This window comes from Gambusia affinis, linkage group LG03 (assembly GCF_019740435.1).
Source record: "Gambusia affinis linkage group LG03, SWU_Gaff_1.0, whole genome shotgun sequence".
NCBI lineage: Eukaryota > Metazoa > Chordata > Actinopteri > Cyprinodontiformes > Poeciliidae > Gambusia > Gambusia affinis.
This window is the reverse complement of record NC_057870.1, coordinates 26044810-26068818: the sequence shown is the minus strand read 5'-3', so window position 1 is coordinate 26068818 and position 24009 is coordinate 26044810. Positions and strand designations below refer to the sequence as shown.

Here is a 24009-nt window from a genome sequence, read left to right as displayed (position 1 = left end):
ATAAAACGTCTACATCCTAAACTGTGATGTAGTGGCTTTGCGATGACTCTTGGTCTTTAATTTTCTATTCTTTGGACACACAAGTAACCAAATATTTTTTAATATAACTGATTAAATTACTGGTGGACTTTTAATAACTGGGCAAAACATAATTTAATAAATTCATTCAGGAAGAGCTTTACATCCATACTGTGATGATAAACAATGTATTTTTGAATTTGACTTTACACCAGAGCATGTCTGGTAATGAATGGCTTTCTATGACCTGATTACAGGTGATTATTTGGGATAAACATGGGGGCTCATTGTAATTTTGTTTGGACCAGATGCAATTAGCGCTGCTGTGATTGGTTCAAGTCAGGCGCTTTTCAAAGGCCTCGTTCAGAAAAAAAACACACGAGGATATGCAGACGAATCCTGGAGATCAATATATGAATCAGAGCATTTTCTAAAAGGTAAAATAATAATAATAAACTTTTTTTACTAATTTGATATTATTAGAATTACTAACTGATAGAATGGCTCCCATTGTGTCAAGAAATTTTATAATCAATCCATCAATTCAACACTACTCCATTTTAGTTATCATTTTATGAGAAGGAAGCTGCCTCAGTGTCTTCTTCTGAGGTTTCCATGTTGTTTCCTTCAGGGGTTGTTGGTGCAGCGCCCCCACAGGCAAGGAGGGGAAGTGTTTGGTTTGACACATTGCAGTTTGAAAGAGAACCACATCAGCTGAAAATGTTAAAAAAATTTGCAGTTTTGTTCCCAAATCGAACCGAGTCTACCGATCTACCAAGTGTGAAAAGACCATAAAACTATCCATCCATTGTTTGCAGTCGCTTATCTTTGCAGGGTCAAAGGACACTGGTGCCTATCGGATTGGGCAAAAGGAGAGGTAGGACCTAGAAGAGTCACCAGACCGTAACATGGCAACATAGACATTCATTCACACACTTATACCTAAAGAAAAGAGACCAATTAACCTAAAAGTCCTAGAGAGAACGCACACAGGCCTGTCACAGCAACAAATTTTACTGAACCATAAACTGCATAAATTTTGCAATAACAAAGATTCTCAAATATCAAAATATTTTAAATTCTAATAACCATTTAACTCTGGAACTGGAAGACATTTTAAATATCCAAAATAAATAAATCAACAGAAACAACAAATAAAATCAGTTATGAAGTCTGTAAACAAAACTGTTCTTCAAAAAAGGGCCAGTTGAGACCAAAGAACCAGACTGAAGATTAAATCATGCAACTGGAAATCAATCAGCCCATTTTAATTGATCATGCCATTAACTCATTTTAGCTTTTTGCTACATATACATTATGAAAGATTTGAACCTTCTTGCTTGCATGAAGGTCATATTTTCATCCATGTAATTTTGATTTCACAGTGAATAGGACAACAAACATCCAGAGTCGTTTAATCAAACTTTGGTTTCCGTTAGTAGCGCATGACCTGTCCGACTGCCTCCATTCCACTCCGCATTGATGCAGTTATCCATGTAAAAACATCCTAAATATAAATAAATATGAAGTGTTGGCTGTATTAGACATACTTTTTTATAGGAGACCCACACTTCTGTAATAAATATCCAGCTCACTTTTATTTTTAAAGGCACTGTCCTGACAGCAGTTTTTATTGAACTTTTATCATTATGAAGGCTGCTTCCCTTCCAAAAAATAACATTTTAATACGACTCACATCGCATCACGTCTCCAGTTTACCTTCAGCAAAAGTCCTAACTTACAGGTCAAGTATTTAGCCAATAAGCCAATAGTATCAATTAATATTTTATGACCCTTCTAATGAATATCTGAGGCTTCCAGCTCTCAAACCTCGACTTGCTACACGACTGAGGCGTCACGATTAGTGAGCAGTTTGCAGAGGCTGCACAGACTTCATTTTTGGTTTCCATTTTTCTTTCTCCAAGCTAAATGCCAAATAAGAGCAGCCGGTGGAGAGAATTAGAAGCAGAAAGAGAACAGTATATAAATAAAAATAGTTTGGAAGTGAATAAAGAGGTGGCTGGAAGGGAACAGGGGAAAAGTTCTGTTTTGTAAGAAATTACTTTTTAATTGGAGAGTGATATGGCAAAGAGAGGAAATGTGTTTTGTTTAAATCACACAAAATAGATACAGACTTTTCTAATCAAGTATTGGTTGCAAAATGTTAATTTATTTGACGTCTAACCAGCTCAAAAGAAGCTGGAAGCTCTTTATTTTTAGTCTCTTTCATGCATTTTCTGTGAGAACACCTACCTGAAATCAGTCAAACTTTCACACAACGATCCAAGCTACCATAAAAACACAAAAATCCCACATCAACGCCAACAGACCGACGGCGCTTCTACTTAAAAAATGTTGGGGACAAAAGCCTTCAAGATGATCCATAATCCGTTTAGATTCATAATGACTTCAGAGACTTTCGTGCATCAAGTGTTGATGTAGAAAAAGAAGAAAAGTTGCTGGGTTTTCCAGGACTGGGATGATGACGGGCGTGACTTTCCCTGCACATCCTGAACGCTCCTGTTTCTGGATCGCAGCTCTCAGCGTCTCTTCCACCCAGCTCAGACCGCGACGTCTCCTCCTCTTTTTTCTCTCGCTGTTTCACTCTGTTGCTCCCTCCTCCTCTCATTCTCCTCTCATTCTCCTCTATCTGCTTAATGATTTTTATTCTTTTTTTCCCTCCTCCTCCTATTAGCTCCACTGATCACAGCTTGTTGCACAGCTGACAGAAGCGCAACATCTCCAGCGCTACCTCTCCTCGCTCTCGCTCACCGTCTCTCTCTCACATCCTACTGTTCCCATCAGTTTTCACTTTTCACACTCCAGCTGATACACATATGCCAGAGGACGCACATGCACATTATGCATCGATTTCTACCAGAAATACAGTTAAATGCTGCTTCATCAGTCCAACTGGACACCACAGAAGAAGAAAAAATGGATGCAGCTTCAGCAGAAAAAGGTGATTTGTAACGATTAGGTTAGGTTAGGTGGGACTTTGTTAATCCAGGGGAAATTATGAGGTAATCTCATGCTGACATACATAACCGTCCATATAAATACCAGGTTAAATGAAATCTTAAAAACATAATAAAATTACATTTAAAATGTAAAAACTATAAAAAATGTAAACAATTAAGACTATATAACAGAAACTACATCTTACCAAGTATTTTTGCTCTACAGTTAATATACTTGAAATAAGAAAATAAGTGAAAAAATCTACCAGTGGAACCAGTACTTTTTGTCAAGATTAAAACATTTTTGACTTAAAACAAGCTCCCACATTTTGCTAAAATGTTCTTGTAACTAGATTTGAGGATGCAAATGCATCAATTTTTACAAGAAAAACAAGAAAAAAAAGATTTTTACTGTTAAATACTGTTTTATCAGTGCAACTGGAATCATAGAAGAAGAAAAAGTGATTGGTAAAGATTTGGTTAGGTTATGTGGGATTTTGTTAATCCAGAGGAAATTATGAGTTAGTCTCATGCTAACATAGTTAACCATCCATAAAACTTTATATATAAAACCATAAAAGTACAATAAGATGTACAATAAATGTGTAAAATCTGGAGTTAGGGACACTTAATTGAAGAAATAATAATTATAGATAATTAAATAATTACATAAAAGGTTTAAATCTTTTGTCATTTAATTGAATTGTAACCTGAGGATTTGTATCTGACTACCGTACAACAAATATGAACAATCAATGGCGCAAAAACACAAAATCTAACCAGGTTTTTTTTTAGTGTGAATATCTTGAAATAAGACAAAACTAACTCACAAGCAACTTTTCAAAAAATACAGGAGCTTGTTTTAAGTCAATAATTCCTTAATTTTGATTTTTTTATTATAATCTGCCAATGTAAGCAGCATTTCTTCACAAATATGAAGGAATTACTGAGTTAAAGCGAGCTCCTGTTTCTTACTGTAAAGTTACTTTTGTTTTATTTCAAGTGAACTAAGATACTTGCACTAAAACCAAAACAAATGTCTCTCGGCTGGCCTGGGAACGCCTTGGGATTCCTCCAGAGGAGCTGGTGGAAGTGGCTGGGGAGAGGGAAGTCTGGTCCTCCCTTCTGAAGCTGCTACCCCCGCGACCCGACCCCGGATAAGCGGAAGAAGATGGATGGATGGATGGATGGAACTAAAACAGACATACTTGGTAAGATTTCATGTTTCAAACAGACATACTTGGTAAGATTTCATGCGCGTTTTGATACCACTTTTGTGGGTGGACTTGCAGCATTCCGGGTGACGGAAGAATAATAAATAATACCGAAAGAGACATTCTATTAGGTGTAGAACAATAGGTGCCTGCCATGCATTGCTATGGGGCAGGCCCCAATAAAATTTTACCTGTTCAACAATAAAGCAAGAATAAAATAGACATTTTGTAAGAATAAATCATCGTCTGCTCAAAAATTTAACAGGATTTTGCACATTTATCTTAATAAAGAAAAGAATCCAATTTTTACATTTACATTCCCTCGTTTTTTGCTCATTCATTCATCCATTGGTTCATTCATTCATTAGTTTGTAAATCTGTTCGCTCATTTAGTCATTCATTCACTTATTGGTTCAAGAACTCATTCCTTTCTTCTGAATATTTTTTCTCAAGTTCATTCATTCATCATTTGTTCATTCCTTCATAGTTTCATTCATTCACTTATCAGGAAAGCTTTCATTCATTCTCTCCATTCATTGCTTCATTCATTTCTTTATGTTTCATGTTCACTCATTCCTTTGTTCATTCAGTCATTCATTTATTAGTTTGTTTATTATTTTTTTAATAAAAAAAGTTTTGACCATTTATTCATTCACCTCAGTTTATCAGTTCATTCACACATTCCTTTCTTTTGTTCTTTTACACATTAATTCATTCTTTTGCTCATTTATCCATCCATTGGTTCATTCACTCATTCATTGGATCACTAATTTATTGGTCCATTCATTTATTGGTTTCTTTGTTTGTTTGCTTATTTACTTATTAAATCAGGCTACCATTCATTCATTCGTTTGTTTTGATTCATTTACAACCAGCTTTAGAGGTTTTATTGGAGGCTGAGCATTAAAAACATCACTAATTGTGACGGTTTGTTTCTGAACCAGGAAGGAAATCTTTCCCCGTCATCATGTGAAAAGACTCTCATCAAGATCACAAATCATAACCGCAGCTTATGAGCAAAACAAAAAACAAAAAGTCCCCCTGGGTTCGGTCAATTCAGCCATAAAACTGTCTCAACCCTTTCATCTACCAGCTGCAAATTTTAACTACCACGTGTGTGAAAAGGCAAACAGCAAAAAAGAAGCTAATAACGGCTGTCAGACACAGCGGCAGGCAGAGCAGAGAAGCACATCCTGCCATTGAGGGGAATTAAAGTGAACATTAAATATCTGATCCCACTTTAGTTAAATTCATACTATTACTGTCTTGTGAGTAATAAAATAAAACAGGAGGAGATTAAAAAATAAAAGCAAAGTTTCCTCGGTAACGTTTAGCAGGAAGGGAAACATCGGGGCATAAAGACGCCCCCCGCCCACAGGCTTGATTTCCACGGTGACTTTCAGCCAAAGTCAGAGCGGCGGGTCGCTCACGGAGCGGCGTTGTTAGTATGCTGAGCATCATTCGTCATCACCAGAAGAACTCATCCTCCCGTCTCTGTTCAGCCATTCTGCTGCTGTTATCATGATTGTTTCTAGTTTTCTTTTCTTTCTGCTTTATAACTTGAATGGAGATCAATATAATTAAGGCTAGCTTGAAATCCCTCAAAGCTAATTCGTTTTGAGCCCCTCATCCTGTCAGATATGTTTAGTGTTTAATTCTTTAAAGGGGCAGTGTAAAGTAAAATCGACTGTTTTACTTTGGTTCCCTCATCAAAAACATACCAGATTGCTTTGCTCCCCCAATCTGCTCCTTCAGACTAGCCAGCACCAATTAGCAAACACCTGGTGGAACTGCGTATCTACTGATCTCATTATACGAGCTACTTCAGGTAAAAACGTTGTTAAAGCTGCAGTATGTAACTTTTAAGAAAAACATTATTTTTTACATATTTTCTGAAACTGTGAATATGTTGTGCATGATGTCAGACAGATAATCTGAAAAAAAATTCCTCTGCTTTCTCCCAGTGCTAAAGAGGAACAACCAATCAGAACCAGGAGGCGGATCTTAGTGCTGTCAATCACCCTCTGTCTTGCCATAAATGCTAAGGCTAGTTAGCGTAACGACGGATTACGCCGGATAAACAGTTTTCCTGTGACTGTAAGACATTTCTCCATCACTAGCATATTTAACAGCGTATACAGGAGGATGATTGACAGCACTTATACTCTCTTTCTGGTTCTGATAGGTAGTTTTTGATCGGGAGCAGTGTATTTCTTCAGATTATGGTAATAAGATCATGGAGGAGGTGGAGTAGATCGATCTTCTCACAGATTATTTGTCTCATAACAAACCGTCACAAAATGGTGAACGTTTTAACAAATATGTAAAAAAAATATATTTACAAACAGCAGTTTTAATAGAGGAATGACGTTGTGATGACTTCCAGAAGGGGAGTTTCAGGAAGAACAATTTTTAGAGACAGCGACCCAATTTTAAAAGTGTTGAATTACAAAGTTAATTACAAATGTGGTGCTAAACAAATTTACAAGAAAATGTTAAGATTCATTCGGAAACCTCAAAAAATCTGTAGAAAAAGTTGATGCTAGTTACATGTTTCAGAACATCTAACAAATTTAAATACTAGTTATAGACAACACAAGAAAAAACAAAATTAACATTTTAATTAATTCTTCTTAAATTAAAATGTTAATTATTAAGGGAGAAAAGAAATCCAAACCTACATGACAGCAAAATAAATAACTTTAGAAAAACATAAATGACACTAGCATGAAGATTAGAAAAGGCAACTAATTAACTCACTTGTTCTTTGGTTACCTAGCAACTCACTCCTTCTATGGTTACCTAGCAACAACATGTCGAGTATCTAACGCAGCAGCAGTTTCAGGTTTTGCCACGTCATCTTCTTATTGCTTAAAAATAAAAATAAAAAACAATGGCGTGGAGTAAAAACTGTCAATAAGACAAGAAAAAAACTATTCCAAAAAAACTAAAAAAGTTTTTTTTATCACATCAGCATTTTTTCAAAATAGAAGAAAAATTCACCCCAACTTGTTACTGATTATTTGAAATTCAGCACTTCACGTCTGAGCCACTGTAGTCATTTCCCCACCAATACACTAATCCTGTTGAGTTGCTCAAACAGCCATCCCAGAATATTTATCAGCTGTTTAATAAACCATCTGCATAATAAGGGAATAAAGTTGTTTTCAAAAGCATTTGCTTCCTCACACGGATTGAGTTCCTGACAGAAGTGCAGCGAAGTGCAGATGTAGTGTGAATGAAAATATATTTAGAAGAGCTAATTGTTTATTTTTACAGGGAGAAAAAGGTGTTTCACTCCATAATAAACTGATTTTAAAAGAAAATCGTAGATTTACAATTATAAAGTTTTGCTGCATCATCTTTGAGTCGAATCAGAATTTTAAACTATCTCCCAACGCTTTTATTTGTTTTGGAAATGTCGCCGTCTTGATTTTACATCACTGCAGATGATTGCAGAGGATTTTAGTTGCAAATGAACTGCCCTCCTGCTCCCCTCTCCCAGCTTCAGTTTTCTCTCCTCTGGAAATCTGCCAGACACAAACCACTTAGTGAAACTGACAAAAGATGCAGAAGGATGCAGCTCCTGGCTTTGCTTTCAGAGCATGAAGTTTATTCTTAAAAGCTGCGCCGTCGCAGGACGAGGAGCTCAGAGTGTTGGAATGATGGCCTCTCTTTGAGAGAGGAATCAAAATTATTGTTTTCTGGTTGAACTCAGGTAAGATGTTGTTTTCACACAGCAACTGAAGCTCAGATAAAAGTTCTGCTATAGAAATTTGATTCTCCATCCATCCATCCATCCATCCATCCTTTAAGGTATCCATCCATCCATCCATCCATCCATCCTTTAAGGTATCCATCCATCCACCCACCCAGCCATTTAAGGAAGACGTCCATCCTTCCCTCTGTCTATCCCTCAATCCATCTATCCCTCCCTCCCTCCATCCATCTCTAAATCCATCCATCCAAATAAAATTGTAAGTTTCAACTAAAATATCATCCCTCCTTTATAAATCTGTAATAAACTAATAAAAACGCCTGAACAGGTGTCAACATGGAGAATCGCCACTGTGGTTTCCACCATCTGCAGCGATCACAGCCTAACCTTACACTAGTTTAAGGTTGTGTTTCCATAGAAATCTAATATTGTTGCCATGCTACATTGTTTTCTGCAGAAACACAGGGACTATTTTTGTCTTTAATGTGATAACTGCTGGCCAGGAGCAAAGCAGGGAGCCATCTCTTTCTGCTGAGCATCTGAAACAGGCAGGGATGTTTGTTGAAGAAAACGAGGGAAACTAAATTAATGATGACAAAAGTTGGGGAAAGTCAGGAATTTAACGTAACTCTGAAAACTGGTAACCAAACAGGGACTTTGGCATGTTTCACCAACATTTTCAGAAAGTGAGTATGCTTTAAAAATGTTAAAGGAAAGGCAGGAAGAAAAATAAATCATAATAAAGGTTTCAGTGAGTCAAATTCAAGACTATTTAAGACCATTTTAATGTCACCTCGAGTTAAATTTAAGTCAGAAAAAGCTATAAATAAAATTCTCCTGTATTACAATCAAGCATAGTAGTGACTTTTTCCTCCACACACTACATATGGCTTCTACAGCCTTAGAGCTGCAATATGTAATAAAAAAAACAAACACGTTTTTTACATTTTCGTTAAAACTGTCACCATGTTGTGACAATATAATACGAGATGAATAATCAGTGAAAAGATCAATCTCCTCCACCTCCTCCTTAAGCTACTTTACTGTTTGAATAAATGCACGATTCCCAACCATTAATAACCAATCAGAGCCAGGAGGCGGGTCTCAGCGTCGTCAATCAACCTCGTGTACTCAACCTCATGTACTAGTGGGGGAGTGACCTCAACCCTTTTAATAATTTGCAGCCTGTGTTTAAAACAAGAGACCCTAAATTTCCCCCCAAATAGCCAAATTATTTAAATGGACTCCACCAATAATCCAGCCAGAATAATCCCGTTAACCCATTAGCCCTGGCAGGACAATATGGCTGGAAAATGTGTTATGATATAAGCATTCCATATCAGTCTATATCAATAAATATTCATTATCTTTTTGTTTCAAATATCTAAAATACTTTTTCTGTTTTATCCACAGTTTTAAGTACACCCCGTTGTGTGGTTTTTATTTTTAAGCACTAATGAGGCACGGTAGCAAAATCTTAAACCGTTTCTCCTGAAAATTCTCAACAAGTTGTTGCTAGGCAACCTAAAAGTGAGGGAGTTGCTAAGTAACCAAAGAGTAAGTGAGCAAGTTGAGTCCACCAACTTTGTTTAGCTAGCCATGGAGAGGTTAAGCAGCTAAAGCCATTCCTCTGCCTACATCCCCCAGACTGCTGTGCGGTGTTTGGTAAATATTCTATCAGACATATTATCTATCGATATTGATCACGTGCCAATCACGACATAAATTGTTATTGATTTATTGTCCAGCTCTAGCTAGAAGCTTGTTAATGGCTAAGGTCCAACTTGATAAGGGGAAATTTAACTAAATATTAGTGACAGTGTATGTATATATTTGAGCCTGTAAGTGTAATTTAGATGCATTATGGATAAAAGAAATGTCTGTACCTAATTTCCAATGTTAATGACTACTAAAATCCTTATGGGAAAACATAATTATTGCAAAATCTTTAGGCATGGCCAGAAATTCAACCAACACACAACGAAAAAGAGGCAAAGCATCATAAAAACACAGAGAACCAGCATGTCAGTGTGTGCAGCGATGCTATCATGATTAGGTTTACATGAAAGATCCAGAGTAGATTTTCAAGAGATTTTGTCTTGGTATTAAGTATGTAGGAGAAAGAGGTGAACCAGGAGAGAGAACCAGTGCTTCCTACCTCATGGAGTTGTAACCTCACTTTGTTGTAAGCTTTCAGCCAGCGAACTTTAGCTGGAGAGCAAGGCGGTGGGCCGTCCTCAAAGAGACTGGGAAACACAAGAATACACCAGTTATTTACCAGTTTCATAAGCAACATAATTGTTATAAACATAATCCTGCAATTTTAACAACAAACACATTAATATTTAAAAAAAATGTAAATACAAACCAAGTTTTTGTTAGATTTGTGTCAACATGTTTCTCCAAGCTCGGCTTTGGGGAGAAAACTGATGAATCCTTCCGGTCTTTGTTCACACCAGATTCTGGAAGTCCGTTCACTTCCTTCTCCAGCTCTTCCTCCTCAAACGATTTGGAGGCCTCACTGCGCAGAGGCGTACGGGTGCTGCTGGGAGGGCAGGACTCTGGAGGGTGGCGGTCCTCGAGTTCAGAGCTCAGCTGGGAACTGACGGGGCTCAGGTTCCCTGATGAGTCAAAATGGCTGCTGTCCAACGGACTGTAAAGTGAGAGTTTAGTTAAAGTACCGTGGGAAAATAATCAGTGTAATAAGTAGAAGATTTAGAGAAAAGTTGCAATGGTGGGCACATTTCCACTAATCCGTTAATGTGTGTATAGCATTTTTGCTAGCTTAGCTTCCATTGGGTTAATTTTTTTCAGCTAAATTCTAAAGTACCAATTTACTTGGTTGTTAGTTAGGCTTTCTGAAGAGTAATATTTTGACATCTTTGTTAAAGTTTTGGTTATCATCTGTTAAGAATTCTTCAAATAGAAGTTTATATTCATGCTCTTATTTTGAAGTGGTTGAAACAGAAGTTCCATTTCCTCTCCTCATATTCTTTCTTTTTCTCCACTATTCCAACCAAAAAACAGACAGGAGCAAAATATAAACATAAATACAATATCTCAGAGGCAATATTGAACATGTAATGTCAGAATTAAATTCGAGGGTTGTAGTCCTGCAGGGGTACCTATAATTTAAATTGAAGTTTGTGTTTAGCATTAGCTTCTGCTAAATACTGTGTTGTTGTAGTGCTTTGGGGTTGGTGTAACTAGCTTTTTAGTTAGCGGTGCCCATCACTGCAATGTCAATTCTAAAAATAATGCATTTAAAAAAAATTATCACTAACAAAGGGAAAAAAGGGAAAGGAGAGGAAATACTCTCTACAACTTGAGGGACTAGTAAGGTTCAGCAACAACTAAAACAGATATTTGAAGTTTGGATTAGATTTGGAGAACAGAAAGTTGTTTTCCCAACTTTTTGGATGGTGTTAGGAAACTCAAGTATTCCAGTCACTCAACTGTGTATCTACTTTGTGTTTTATACAGAGATATGCAGCTTTAACAGTCTGATACTAAATGATATACAATTCAGAGTTAAGATAAATGGATTCAACACCATTTCTGAAATTTTGGGAATTTTTAAAAACAGAAGCCAGAGATATAATTCACTGCTATGGTGTCTACACAATTGATACGAGAATCCTGCAGTAATAACTCAATGCTAACGTTAGGATCTTTTGACAACACTGTGGGGTCTGAGTAACTTTAAAATTGATCCATTGATGGTTTATTACTACACTGTGTTATCTAAATCCGTCTTCTATGAATGTAGGTCATTTTGGGGTTGTAAACCGTTCAAACATTAATGCAAGTGACTGCATCATTCAGTGTTATGAACAACCAGACAAAAAAATGTATTTCAGCAAAAAAATTAAATGGGTCTTGCTGTGTCAACGTAGCCTGAGTGGTTCTGAAAGCTGGGTTTATTTGTGTCAATACAAAAACTTCTGTAAAAAGGCTCACATGTAATTTGTACATTAACATTGCCAATATTTAATTCATCGTTATTTCTACAAAATTTTAGTAATGCAAAATATTTTTTCTGACAAAAATATTACTTTAAAAAACTTCCTAGATCTACTTTTAACTCAAATAAGAAATAACTCCAATGTAAATGCAGTCGAAGGCCAGCTGATGCAAGTCAGCCCTGACATAATGAAAATAACAAATAACTGACTTTGAAGGGGAGGGAAAGAGAGAGAAGTGTGACTGCTGGTTGATTGAGTTTCCTAACGAGGAAAGTGGCTCTGTGCTTTAGGTGGAATGATTTACTTAGCCTTGGTTGTTTGCCAGATTACTTCTCACTGTTGCTTTTAGTCCAGTGTCCAGTCTGCCTCCACTTTACTGCAACACCACCATAAATCTACCTTTGATTCATCTAAATTAATTGGCTGAAACTTGGGTGTAATTCAGGGAGCTGCAGGGGACAAAGGAAGGAGGGACTTTGTAGCCGCCTCAGCAGTAGAGTGCTAATAAATAAAACCATCACTTTCTGCATTCATTGAACCTCCATCAGTCAGGAAGCCCGTAAGTAAGACGGTGTAATGTGCCTGCACTATATTTTTACACTTGAAAGAAAACACCTTTTCACATGTGATCATTCGCTAAAGGTTTGGCAATAAAACTCAGAATGAAAGGGTGTTAATAACAGCTTTGGATACAAGGTTGTAGATTATTTATGAGATCCAAACTATAAATATTTTCATCAAAGTACATTTAACTATTTACCAAGAACTAAAGTAAAACTACCAGATGGAAAATGGACAAATGGGCAGAAGTACAAAATACAACACATATTAGCCATAACAATGTGACCATCTGTCTACTTAGTGAATATCCCACTTTTCTGCCAACAAAAGAGCTCTTATTAGATAAAGCAAAAGATATATTAGTATTTTAAAGTAATTGAACATTTTAGTGCAAGTCAACAGAAAATAAAAATTCTTTATAAAAAGAATTATGTATGTATTACATATTTCAGTGGTCACAATGTTATGACTGCTCAACAGGAAATAATGGGAACCAGGGAAGGATATGGGTTGCATATGTTTCTACGGAAACTTGATAAATGAATGACGTCATTTATCATACAGATACTAGCCTTTTCGCTGCTTCCTTCATCAATAGATCTTTTGGTTGTCCTGTTTCCAACTCTGCTTGCCTGGTGTCAAGTGTATTTTCTTCCCTCTTATCTAACTCACATGGTGTAAATGTTACCTGAGGCTTATCTAAGCTCTCTGACAGAGAACCTGAGAGAGACGGGATGCCAGATTGTGCCGTTTGTGCTAAGGTGTCGCAGCTTCCTGTTTTAGATGTCTCTGTTGGTCCTTCAATATCACTATTGTCTGCACTCTCAGTTTCCCCGGAACCTGGGGATGGTTTGTCAGAGTCCGGCTCATCAAGTTCTTCTGCCGGTTTAGGAGATTCACTCTGAGGCTGGGATGTGATCACAGGTGGGGTGGATTCAGGTTTGGGAGAGTCGGAGGTGCCAAACACAGAGCTCAGTTTCAAGCCAAACATGGATGACGCACTTGGTGTTTCCTCTTTTCCTGCTGGCTTTTCATCCTGGAAAATACCAGCTGAAAAGTTTTTAAAGCCTGAAAAGAGACCACCATCTGTCTGTTGAGGCTCTGAGGGTTTAGTGGCTGAGGATGTAGTAGAGAAAAGGGATCCGATAGATGATGTGCCTTCAGTAGCTGCAGACATGAAGCCAAATTTAGGGGTAGACAGAATGGGTATATCAAACATGCCTTTGGTTTCAGGGGCTACAGATGGTGCACCTTTGGAAGACTCTTCAGTAACAGGCTCTTCTGAATGTTCAACAGCCTCCAGACACTCAGTCTTTTGTTCAGGGTTTTCAGTCTTTACTGTTGATTCAATGAGAGAATCATCTTCTGTTTTGTCTTTTCTTTCTGCCTCCTCGACAAGCCCTTTTTCAGGTAGGTCAGAATCCTCTGTGGTTTTAATTTGTTCATCTTCAATTAAAGTTATATTATCTGCATTTGCCTTTTCAGAGTCCTGAGGGTTTGCCAAATTTGCAGAAGGTTCTGCTTGTTCAGATTTTGTGGCAGTTTGTTCAGGTTCCTCTGGTTTTGTTGTCTCCTGACCTTTGAACATACCAAACAGGTCACTGGTGATGGATTCTGTTGCAATGCTGCTTGGAAGGCCAAAAAAGGAGCTTCTCTGTTGTTGTTGTTGTTGCTGAGGCTGACGAGGAGTAGGTGATGATCCAAAAAAGGATCCTGGTGAACTTGAAAAAAATCCACCAACAGTTGGTGATTTATTTGGTGCACTTGGGGTGGAGAACATAGACATGAAGCCAGAAAAGGAAGATGGTTCAGGGGGTCTCTGTGGTCCTGGTTGTCTCGGTCCAGCCATTCTCGGTCCAGTCATTCTCGGTCCAGTCATTCTCGGTCCTGCCATTCTCGGTCCTGCCATTCTCGGTCCTGCCATCCTCGGGGCTCCCATTTGTGGTCCTCCCATTCTTGGTGCTCCCATTCTTTGTCCAGGTGACCCAGGTGGTCTGAACATTTCTGGTCTATGCTGTTGCTGTGTTGAAGGACCAGCAGGTGCAACTGAACTGTTTTCAAAAGATTTTTCTTCACTTGATGCTGAAACTGCTGCAGAAATTATATCACTTTCACAAATTTTGTCTACTTTATCCACAGGATCTATATTATCTTCTGATTTTTGTTCAGCCAGTTCTTTTGGAATTTCGACACATGATGCTTTCAAGTCTTTTTCACCCATTTCTCCAGTGGGTTTTTCTGTGATTTCTTTGACAGAATCAATGTCAGTTGCCTCTTTATTTAGGTTTTCTGGACCTGTGACAGTGGCTTGTTCCTCCCCAGGAACCTTTAAAGGATCACTAGATGCTTTATCAACATTAGATAGTACTGTTTGTTGCTCATCAGCGACTACCAAAGCCCCATCAGTTGATTTTTCAACATCAGAAATGATTGTTTTTTGTTCACCACCAACTAACAAATCCTCATCAGGTAATTTCTTAACATCCACAGCTGGTGGCTGTATCTCAACAGCATTTCTCAAGGTCTCTTCAGTTTGTTTCACATCTGTTACTGAAGTCTGTTCTTCATCCTCAGCTTTCAGAGGCTTCTCAGATGATTTTTCATCAACTGTAACTGCTCTGTCTTTGTCAGACAGTTTCATAGCATCCTCGTGTGATTTTCCCACATCTTCAACTGCAGTCTCCACAGCAACATTTAAATCATCTTCATTTCCCTCCTTTGAAGGAATGTCCACATCTTTAGTCTTTGCATCTCGAATTTCTTCCACAGCAATAATATCAGAGGTTTCTACTTCTGCCAAAGAATCTGTTATATTTTCTGATATTTGAGTGGAGTCATGTTTTTCTGATAACTGACTGATCCCAGCTATTTCAGATTCATTTTGAGTAATCTTCATTTCTAATATAGCAGTTTCTGGTTGTGCGGCTATTTCTTCAACATTTACCGTACCTTCTCTTTCTATAGGTCCACATGGGATGTCTGATTGTGATTCACTGACTTGTTTTACATCTTGTGAATCCACAATTGTCTCTTTCTCAGAAAGATTACTTGTAATGTTTGATGACTCTCCAATAAAAGTTTCAACTGTCTCTGAGGCATTTTGAGAAAGGTTTAACTGTATTGTAGTTTCTTTGTCCATGTCTTCTTGTGAATCTCTTTGAGGAACAGAAGCTTCATTAACATTTTTAGAGACATCATTGACGGAATCTTGGACATCTTGACATGTCTCCTCTACATGAAGTTCTTTCTGAACTGAAACTGTAAAAACTGGTTCAGAGGGTACATGTGTTACAGTTTTATCATGGTTATTCTCTGCTTCTTCTGAAGGAGCTTCTTCATCTAAAGACTTTAATGGCTCAACTACAACTTCCTCTTTAACAGGAACACTTTTTTCTGGCTCGGTTTTGCTTTCCTCCAAAAAGGACATATTAAATAGGCCAAACCCAGTTTTAGATTTGTTGCTGTCCGTATTTGAACCAAGTGAAAACACAGACGGCACTTTAAAAGCACCATCTGATTCACTTGTTTTAGAAGCTGTTGGTTGTGGTTCTGGTGGCTGTTGACTCTGTCCACCAAACATGGCAAACAGTCCCTTTCCTGAGATATCTGGACCACTGGGTTTTGGTGGTATAGCTGTTTGTCCAGGTGTGCCTACTTTAGGGCCTGTTTGGGGCTGACTCCCAAGACCACCAAACTTGGAGAACAAGCCTGTACTAGAGGTGTCTTTTTGCGTTGCTGAACCTGGTAGGATGCCACCAAACAGAGAAGATCCTGGTCCTTTTGGTGGAGGACCAGCCCCTGGATGAGTCCTGGGACTTGGTGCTTGTTGAGGCGCAGCTCCACCAAACATGGAAAAGAGACCTTTTCCTGGAGGTTCTTTAGGTGGTGGCCCTCTAGGCCGCACACCTCCAGCAATTGGAGCCCTTGGACCAGATGGTGGCTGACTAATAGAACCACCAAACATAGAGAACAGACCTTTTGCCTGGGGTTCTTGTGGTGCTGACTGTGATGGTATGTCTTTGGATTCAGATGAAGATGGTGCACTTGACCCACCAAACATGGAGAGTAATCCTGTTCCAGGAGTATCTTTAGTAGATGAGCTAGGAATAATTCCCCCAAGTATTGATAATCCAGTTTGGGAGGGAGTTTGTTGTGGGGATGCTGTAGAACCACTGAACAGTGAAAATATGCTTTTTCCTGCTTGTTCATCAGTTTGTTCAGCATTGGGCAGATCACCCTTAACAGCTATACTATCTTCTTTAGCGATAGTAAGTTCCTCAGTAGGAGCATTGATAGGAGGTGGCTCAGGCACAGATAAAGTGACATCTTTTTCATTTTTCTCATGAAGATGTTGGACACCATCAGGTGATTTAACATCTGAAAACAAGGTTTCTACTTTTAGAGACTTAATGCTCAAGCAGTCAACTTCTTCTGACAGTTTTGTACTGGGAGCATTGATAGGAGGTGGCTCAGGCACAGATAAAGTAACATCTTGTTCACTTTTCTCATGAAGATGTTGGACACCATCAGGTGATTTAACATCTGAAAACAAGGTTTCCACTTTTAGAGACTTAATGCTCAAACAGTCAACTTCTTCTGGCAGTTTTGTACTGGGAGATTTGTTTTTATTCATGGTAACTGATTCTTGAGATGACTGATAACATTCTGGTGACTCTTCAACAACCTGACAGGCAAGGTCAGTGAGAGGTTTTACAACTTCACCTGGTAATGTATCTGATGTTTTTAACTCTGTGTTTTCAGAAATCAATTGACGTTTGTCCTCAGGAACCTTGGCAGTCTCTGATTTATTTTCAATCTCTAAAAGAGTAGTGCCCATTGACGTTTTATCTGTCACACTGTGCTCAAAGTTTTGTTCATTTGTAATTATCTGATTTGATGTAGTCAGTTTAATTGGAATCTCTGGAGAGCCAGTCTTAGCCTCGTTGCTCAATGGTTCAACAGATCCCTGTATGGTACTGTCTTCTAGTGTACTGGTATCCTTAGATGCATCAGACTTTACAACAACATCAACTTCCCTTTGCTCTAGTGTTGTTCCTGCACTTGACATAGTATCATCAGAGACACTAGCGTCTGGAAAATTAGGTCTATTACTTTCAGGGGTATCAAGGCTGGTCTCATTACTCTCTTCTTCTGGTGAACTGGCAGCTGATATGAAAATGTGGGGCAGTCTAACATAAGGCTTTTGCTCTTCTGATTCAATTTCTACCCCAAAAGGAAGTGTGTCTGAAGAACCTATGCCAATGTAGATTGACCTTGGAGGTCTGCTTTTTTCTTGTGAAGAAATTTCTTTGAATTCAGCCTTAATATGAGAAGACTGTGTAGATATAGCTTGTTTAAGCTCTTCTAAACCTTGCTGTTGTGACAGGTCTGATTGAGATGGTATTTCATATATTGTGGCCAATGCTTCTTTAACAGTTGATTTTGATTTAGCCTCTTGCAAAGCTAGTGGAAATAGTGGAGAATTGTCAGAGGTATGAAATCTTTCATGTAGTTTATTATCTATTGGTTTAACTGGGAATGGTTCAGAAGGAGGTGAGTCATCAAGTGTTTCTCTTCCTGTGCAAGAATTTGTTTCCTGCAGTTCTTGACACATTTGAGAAGGAGACGTAGACTTAACAGTAGTCAATGATAATGAGCCCTCTAGTGTCCCAGTAGACATTCCGTGACTTAAATCACTTGATATTAAACTTATTTGTTGTGATTCAGTGCTTAGAGGTAGTTCTGAAGGCAACTCTGTCTCCACATTGGCAGATTGATTTTTGGATGCCTCAGATGAACAAGCTAGTTTAGCTTCAGGAGTCACTGATCTAGATTCAACATAACCCTGTCCAAGAGTTGTGGTGAGTGGCACAGAATCTGCTACAGTGAAAAATTGCGAATTTGAGGACATTCCCTCTATGTTTCTGGTGTTAGGAGTAACTGGGACAAGATTATCTTGCTTTTGTATTGAAAGAACATGGTCTACGGGTTTTGATTCAGTCTTGGCATAGCTGGAGATAGCAGATGATTTTGTACCAACAGAAGATTGTGAATCCAAATTACTAAAAAGTGAAATCAAACCCTTCACAGAAGAAGATCCTGCTTGTGTTGAAGCCACTTGTGACTCCTGTGAATGAGATGCAAAGCCCTGATTTTGATAACTTCCTTTAACATATATCGTGTCAGGACTTCTGGCAGTTTGTGCTACAGGTACAGTAGCTTGGGAAACGCACTGTATTGGATCCAGGTTATTAGAGGGTAAGGTTGGTGTGTAATTATTTTGTGCAGTGATGTGGTGTTGGCTTACTCTTGATGGTTTTGAGAGATGAAGAGGTATTTTTGCATCATTTGTAACTGAAGTGGTATATCCTTGTACAGGCTGTGCAATTGTAGGTGCCATAGAATGTTTAGTGCTCACATCATGCTGTGTGTTTAGAGACAAAGGGACAGCAGCTGTTTGGGATCCACCTGTACTTTGTTGGGTATTGCAAGAGACAGATGAATGCCTACTGTGTGTCACTGCTCCATTTTCTTCAAACTCTTCTGTACTCCCATAACTATCGACAGTTGCTTGCTTAATAAGAATTTTGGGTCTATGGGTCACATCCTGCTGTATAGCTGTGTCTTGTTTTTGTAACTTTTGCGTCTTTGGCAGAGGAATTGCAAATTCCATTCTGGGGTGTGGACATTGTTGTTGAGAAGCTAAATATTGAGTTGGCAGTTGATGTTTTACCACAGATATTTGTTCAGGTACACTACTGACCTGTTGATATGCACTATTAAGTGACAACTGAGTAAATCCAATGTCTTGTGTAGCCTGGGGAATAAAAGGCTGAGGAGGTTGTATTCTCCTTTCAGTTGCAACCAGAGGTGCAAATGCAGATTCAAAATTTATTCCTGCTCCTCCATGCATTTCATGATGTGTTCCAGCATGTGTAGTTATGCATGTATTGTTCGAACGTTCCATCACGTCTGATAACTTTTGAGTTTGAGAAAATGTAATGTCATTTCTGAAATCACCAACAGTGTTTGCAGGTATGTATTTTTGCTGAGAATTTATTCTGTGTTGAGATGGGATAGAAACTGAAGAAGTGAAATCCGTTGCACCTGGAGGGTCAATTACCGATTTGTTTTTAACATTTAAAGTTAGATCCACAGTACCCACAAATGTTTTCTTTTCTGTGTCCTTTTCACTTTGCCATGTTTTAATAGTTTCTTTCTTTGCTTTTGCAACAGTGAAGTTCATTGGCTCTCCATGTTTAGGTTCAATTTGATTGTTTGAAAGATTATTTGTAACAAGGCTGTCTCTAGCTGAGAAATCTACAGGCTTATTGTGTTGCTGTGGGTCCTTATATGGGGTCCTAGAAGGAGAAAACGCTTCATTACAATGAGAGGTAGATATTTTTCTCTGTAGGGTCTCAGTTGTAAAAACATCTGTCATGACATGTCTTCTTTGTTGACATACAGGTTGCTCCACGATGAGTGGTACACCACCGCAAGGTTCCTTTAATACATGTGTCCTATTTCTGACTAGTGGCAAAACTTCACATGACAGTAGAATGGAAGCTCTTTCAGACTCCTTCTGTTGGGATTTTGGGGACATGTCCAAAGAGCTTCTGATGGAGTTAGCAGGTGCAGTAGTTTCTCGAGATTCACTATGCACAAGTCTTTGTAAAGGCTTCTGGGATTCTACCAATGCTGTTTGATTCTTTTTAGGCTGCTCTTGGGGAATGTGTACCTCCACTATTAAGGGGACACCAACAGAATCTTTTTGAGAATATATTAAGCTTGATCGTCTTGAGCAAACCAATGAAACTGGATGTGAAGGCATACTTGTGTCAGGTACAGAGGCCTTTGTTGACATGTCCAATGTGCCTTTAACTGAGTTTGCTGGAGCTGTACAGTATGAATTTGATTTAAAACTAGTCTGCAAGTGTTGCATAACTGTGTAGCCGGGAATGGACTGCTGTGAAATACAGACCCCGTTTCTGTCTGTGATTTGGCTTTTTTGCCCAGAGATCATATTTTGAGATTGCATTTCGCTTGTTGATTCCATCTGGGTTTGATCAACTATCAGTGCAACACCAACAGAATCTCTCGTGGCAACTGCTCTTCCACTTGACTTTTTAATAAGTGAAAGTGCTACGTCTGTGATAAACGTTTCTCCAGGCACTGTTTTTCCCAACATGACTTGAGATAGTTTTGGTGACATATCTATGGCATTAGCAGCATTTGACAAAGGACAAGCAACATCTTGTTTCGTTCCCAGTAACTGAGAAGGTGAGTGAACTGATTGCATTACTACGCCATCTTTGCTCTGCCAAGAGTGTGGCTGTAGTGATTCTGGGTCTAACTGACATGGAAGTGGTTGTGCATTTGGAGACAGACAAATATAGTCAGTAAGAGGTTTTCTAGTTGTGATATCTTCATTCAGAACCACTTCTTTTGAAGTTAAAGACTTAGAAGTCATGTCTTGTGTGGTTTTTAGTGAGCTTGGGAGTTCCTGAAGAGTTGGTGTATGACTTAAGTCTTTCATCTCAGGTTTATTCAATGATGACATTGATTTCCATGTCAGGTCAATGGATTCTTGGTGACTTAAACTTTGGTCTCTCTCATCACAAGCTAATGGTTTTCTATTGGTCAATGACAATGCCTCGCCGGCAGGATCCTTTGTTGGCACAACAGTTTTCTGTGTCAGCCGTGTTTTTGACTTGACAGACATATCCAACGTGGCTTTAAATGAATTTGCAGGTGCAGTTGTCTTCTGATATTGCTGAGTCTTTTCAAAAGACTGATTTGAAATAAGTGCAGATACTGGCCTCTTGTCAGGGTAAACTTGAGTAGAATCTGTTGCAACTCCAACTGAACTCTGTTGTTTTGGCAGTTGTTGTTCCTGACTGTCCACTTGTTTTCTCATAGCAGGACTCAAAAGCGGTGAGGTTCGTGCTGGTTGTTTTGACTCAGTTCTTGATGTTTTTTGGACAGTTTCACCAAGATTGGACTCTTTACTGGAAGTATAAGACACTGTAGAAATGTTTTTTTCTGATGTAAAATTGGTGCCAGGAATCCTTGACGACACAGGAAATGCACAAGTTAGCTTGGAAGAGTTATCTTCATCTTTCTTAGAAAAGTCATAATCTTTTTGACTAGTCTTTGCTTCTTTGGTTGTACTAGAAAAGGATTGTGTTTGCTGTGCATGGACTACAGAATGAGATTGGCCAGTTGTAACTCCTGGCCTGGACAGATGTCTTGCTGATTGATTTTGCTGGCCAACTGTTTCCCTGTGGCTAGTCTGAGATATGGTCAGACTATCCTGCAATGGGCTTACGCTAGTATTTTTTGATTTTGGCCATTCAATTTCCTCTTCTTCTACTTGCTTAGTTAGATCGACAGCTGTTGTGATTTTATCTGGCATGTCCACATTTGCCTCAGAATCAGCTTGCTTTTTTTCTTTGAATTTTTTTAACTTGTATTTCGTAAAGTCGACAGCCTCATTCCTAGGTGCAGATTCAACACCATCATCAGTTCCACCTTTTTGTTTGGTAATGTTTTTGTTTATTGCAGAAGAAAAATCTAAAACTTTATGGCACATTTGAGAGCCACCAGAGGAGGTAAAGCACTTCTCGTTTCTGTTGTAAAGGTAGGCTTCACTATAAACACTTGAAGTGTCATTCAGTATATGTAGCTTTGGTTTAAATACTTTAGGGATATCTTGTGGATCTTTAGGAATCTCAGAGACAGGTTGGGTCATTGTTGAGGTACTTTTCTCTTTGTTGCATAAAACAGTGACAGTACCTTTATTAAACTGAGATAATACTGTTTTATCTGCTTGAGATGGTTGTCTTGTAAGCTGTGGACTCTTGGAAGAAATAGAAGGCACTGTTGGGGAAGATGCTTTTGCTACAGTAGAGGAAGAAGCTACTTGTCCTGGTGGAGTTGAAGGACTGGCTGTCTTACTATCAATTGGAGCATTAGGCAGTTTCCTTCCCATCTGTATTTTTGAAGTTGATGGGGAAGGTTTTGCATTTTGATTGGAAACAGATGCTGAAATGGTAGAAGTTGCTGAAACTGTCTGAGTTTTACTTGCGTTGGTGTTAGAGTTTGCTCTGAATCCTGAAAATGTAGAACTTACTTTTTGTTTTGATTGGTCTGCATTTGTATCATCTACATGTGCAATCTTGATTTCTGGGATAGGACATTGTCTGTTTTGAGAGATTTGTGGCAAGTACTGTTGAGGAGAATGGCTATGTGTGAGTATATCTTTAAGTCTTTGATCCTTCCAGTAGGGCCCTCCGTGCCCCCCTTTTAGAGACTTCAAGCTAAAATCAGCAACTTCCATTAGCTCCTCTTGACAAGTGTAACCATTTTGAACAGTCTCCACTTTTATCTTTTTAAGTTTATACACACTAAAGTCAATAGGTTGCTCTGCTTGAGATGATAAAGATTCTTGAAACATTTGAGAGAAACTTTGCAAATTCAAATTCATTATTTGTTCACCTTTTCTAAGAGCAGCCGTCAGATCAATGGGTGCATCATTCAATAATAAGCCATCCTGTTGATAGTCTGAAACACAGAAACCTTTACTTTCATCGTTCAGGGGAATTTTGAAACCACAAAGGGTCACTTTATCAGTTTCTCTTTGCCTCAGAATGTTAGCTATATTTTCAGTGATATTTCCCAGAGTTTGCATATTCTCGTCTGTAGCACAGGCGTAGAGATGCCTTCCAGATTTATCAGTTAAAAGAGAATAAATGTAGTTTTCATCTGTATAAACATAATATCCACAGTCTCCTGCCTCAGCTGGCCACCACAACCCATGTTCTAATAGTGACATCCACTGTTGGTACCACTCAGAGTCCTCAAACAGCATATAATCTTCCATATCGCCTCCAGTGCCTGCTGACTTGCTTAAATTAAGAGCACTGCGTCTTAAGTCGACAGGTCCTTTTTTTGTTGAAAGTTGCTTTAAAAAGTCAGTTGCTGATTTTAAATCAAAGTTGTCATTTTTCAAGTAATTATCTACAACACATTTGTTCTCTACTTTGCCAGATTCTTGAACACTGCATTGCGTAAGCGACTGACACCTATTTAGAAGTCTCTTTGATTTTTCAGTCGACAGATTTATTGGACTACCTCTTGCAATCCATGGTTTACTATTGCTATCAAGATCATTCAAGTGGTCACAGCTTCTCCAAGCTTTCTTGTTCTGGCAGCTCATGTCAAACAACACTAGATCTTCATCTGTTTCAAAAAAGCGGTTTCGGCTCTCAAAAAGCTGGGCGGAAGTATCCCTCCAAGGATGAGCAGGTATGTTGAAATCACCGATGTTCATTTCTTTAGGATTTAAAGTAATGCAGTTGTTTAGTTGAGGAGCTTTAGCTAGAGGAGGAATATAGCCGTGGCATGTCTGGTTGTGAATTTGAACATTGGTGGCCAGAGCTTCAGCTTGGACATAATCATTGAGTTGTTGCCACAGCAGAGCTTCTATGAGACACTGATGTTCATATAACTCTGGAGGAATTACTCCATGCTCTGTAAAGTTGTATAAGAGATCCTTGTAACCATATTCATCT

At 38.5% G+C, this 24009-nt stretch overlaps 1 protein-coding gene across 1 annotated transcript in view; it reads right to left on the bottom strand.

Annotated features, from left to right (window-relative positions):
* Positions 1-24009, bottom strand: part of LOC122827922 (protein unc-13 homolog B-like) — a 152009-nt gene that overhangs the window by 90835 nt on the left and 37165 nt on the right. Inside the window, exons 10-11 of the mRNA XM_044111028.1 lie at positions 10279-10563; positions 10069-10156 (exon numbers count right to left, since the gene is read on the bottom strand). Coding sequence (XP_043966963.1) covers positions 10069-10156; positions 10279-10563 — 373 coding nt within the window. The remainder of the gene's footprint in view (positions 1-10068; positions 10157-10278; positions 10564-24009) is intronic.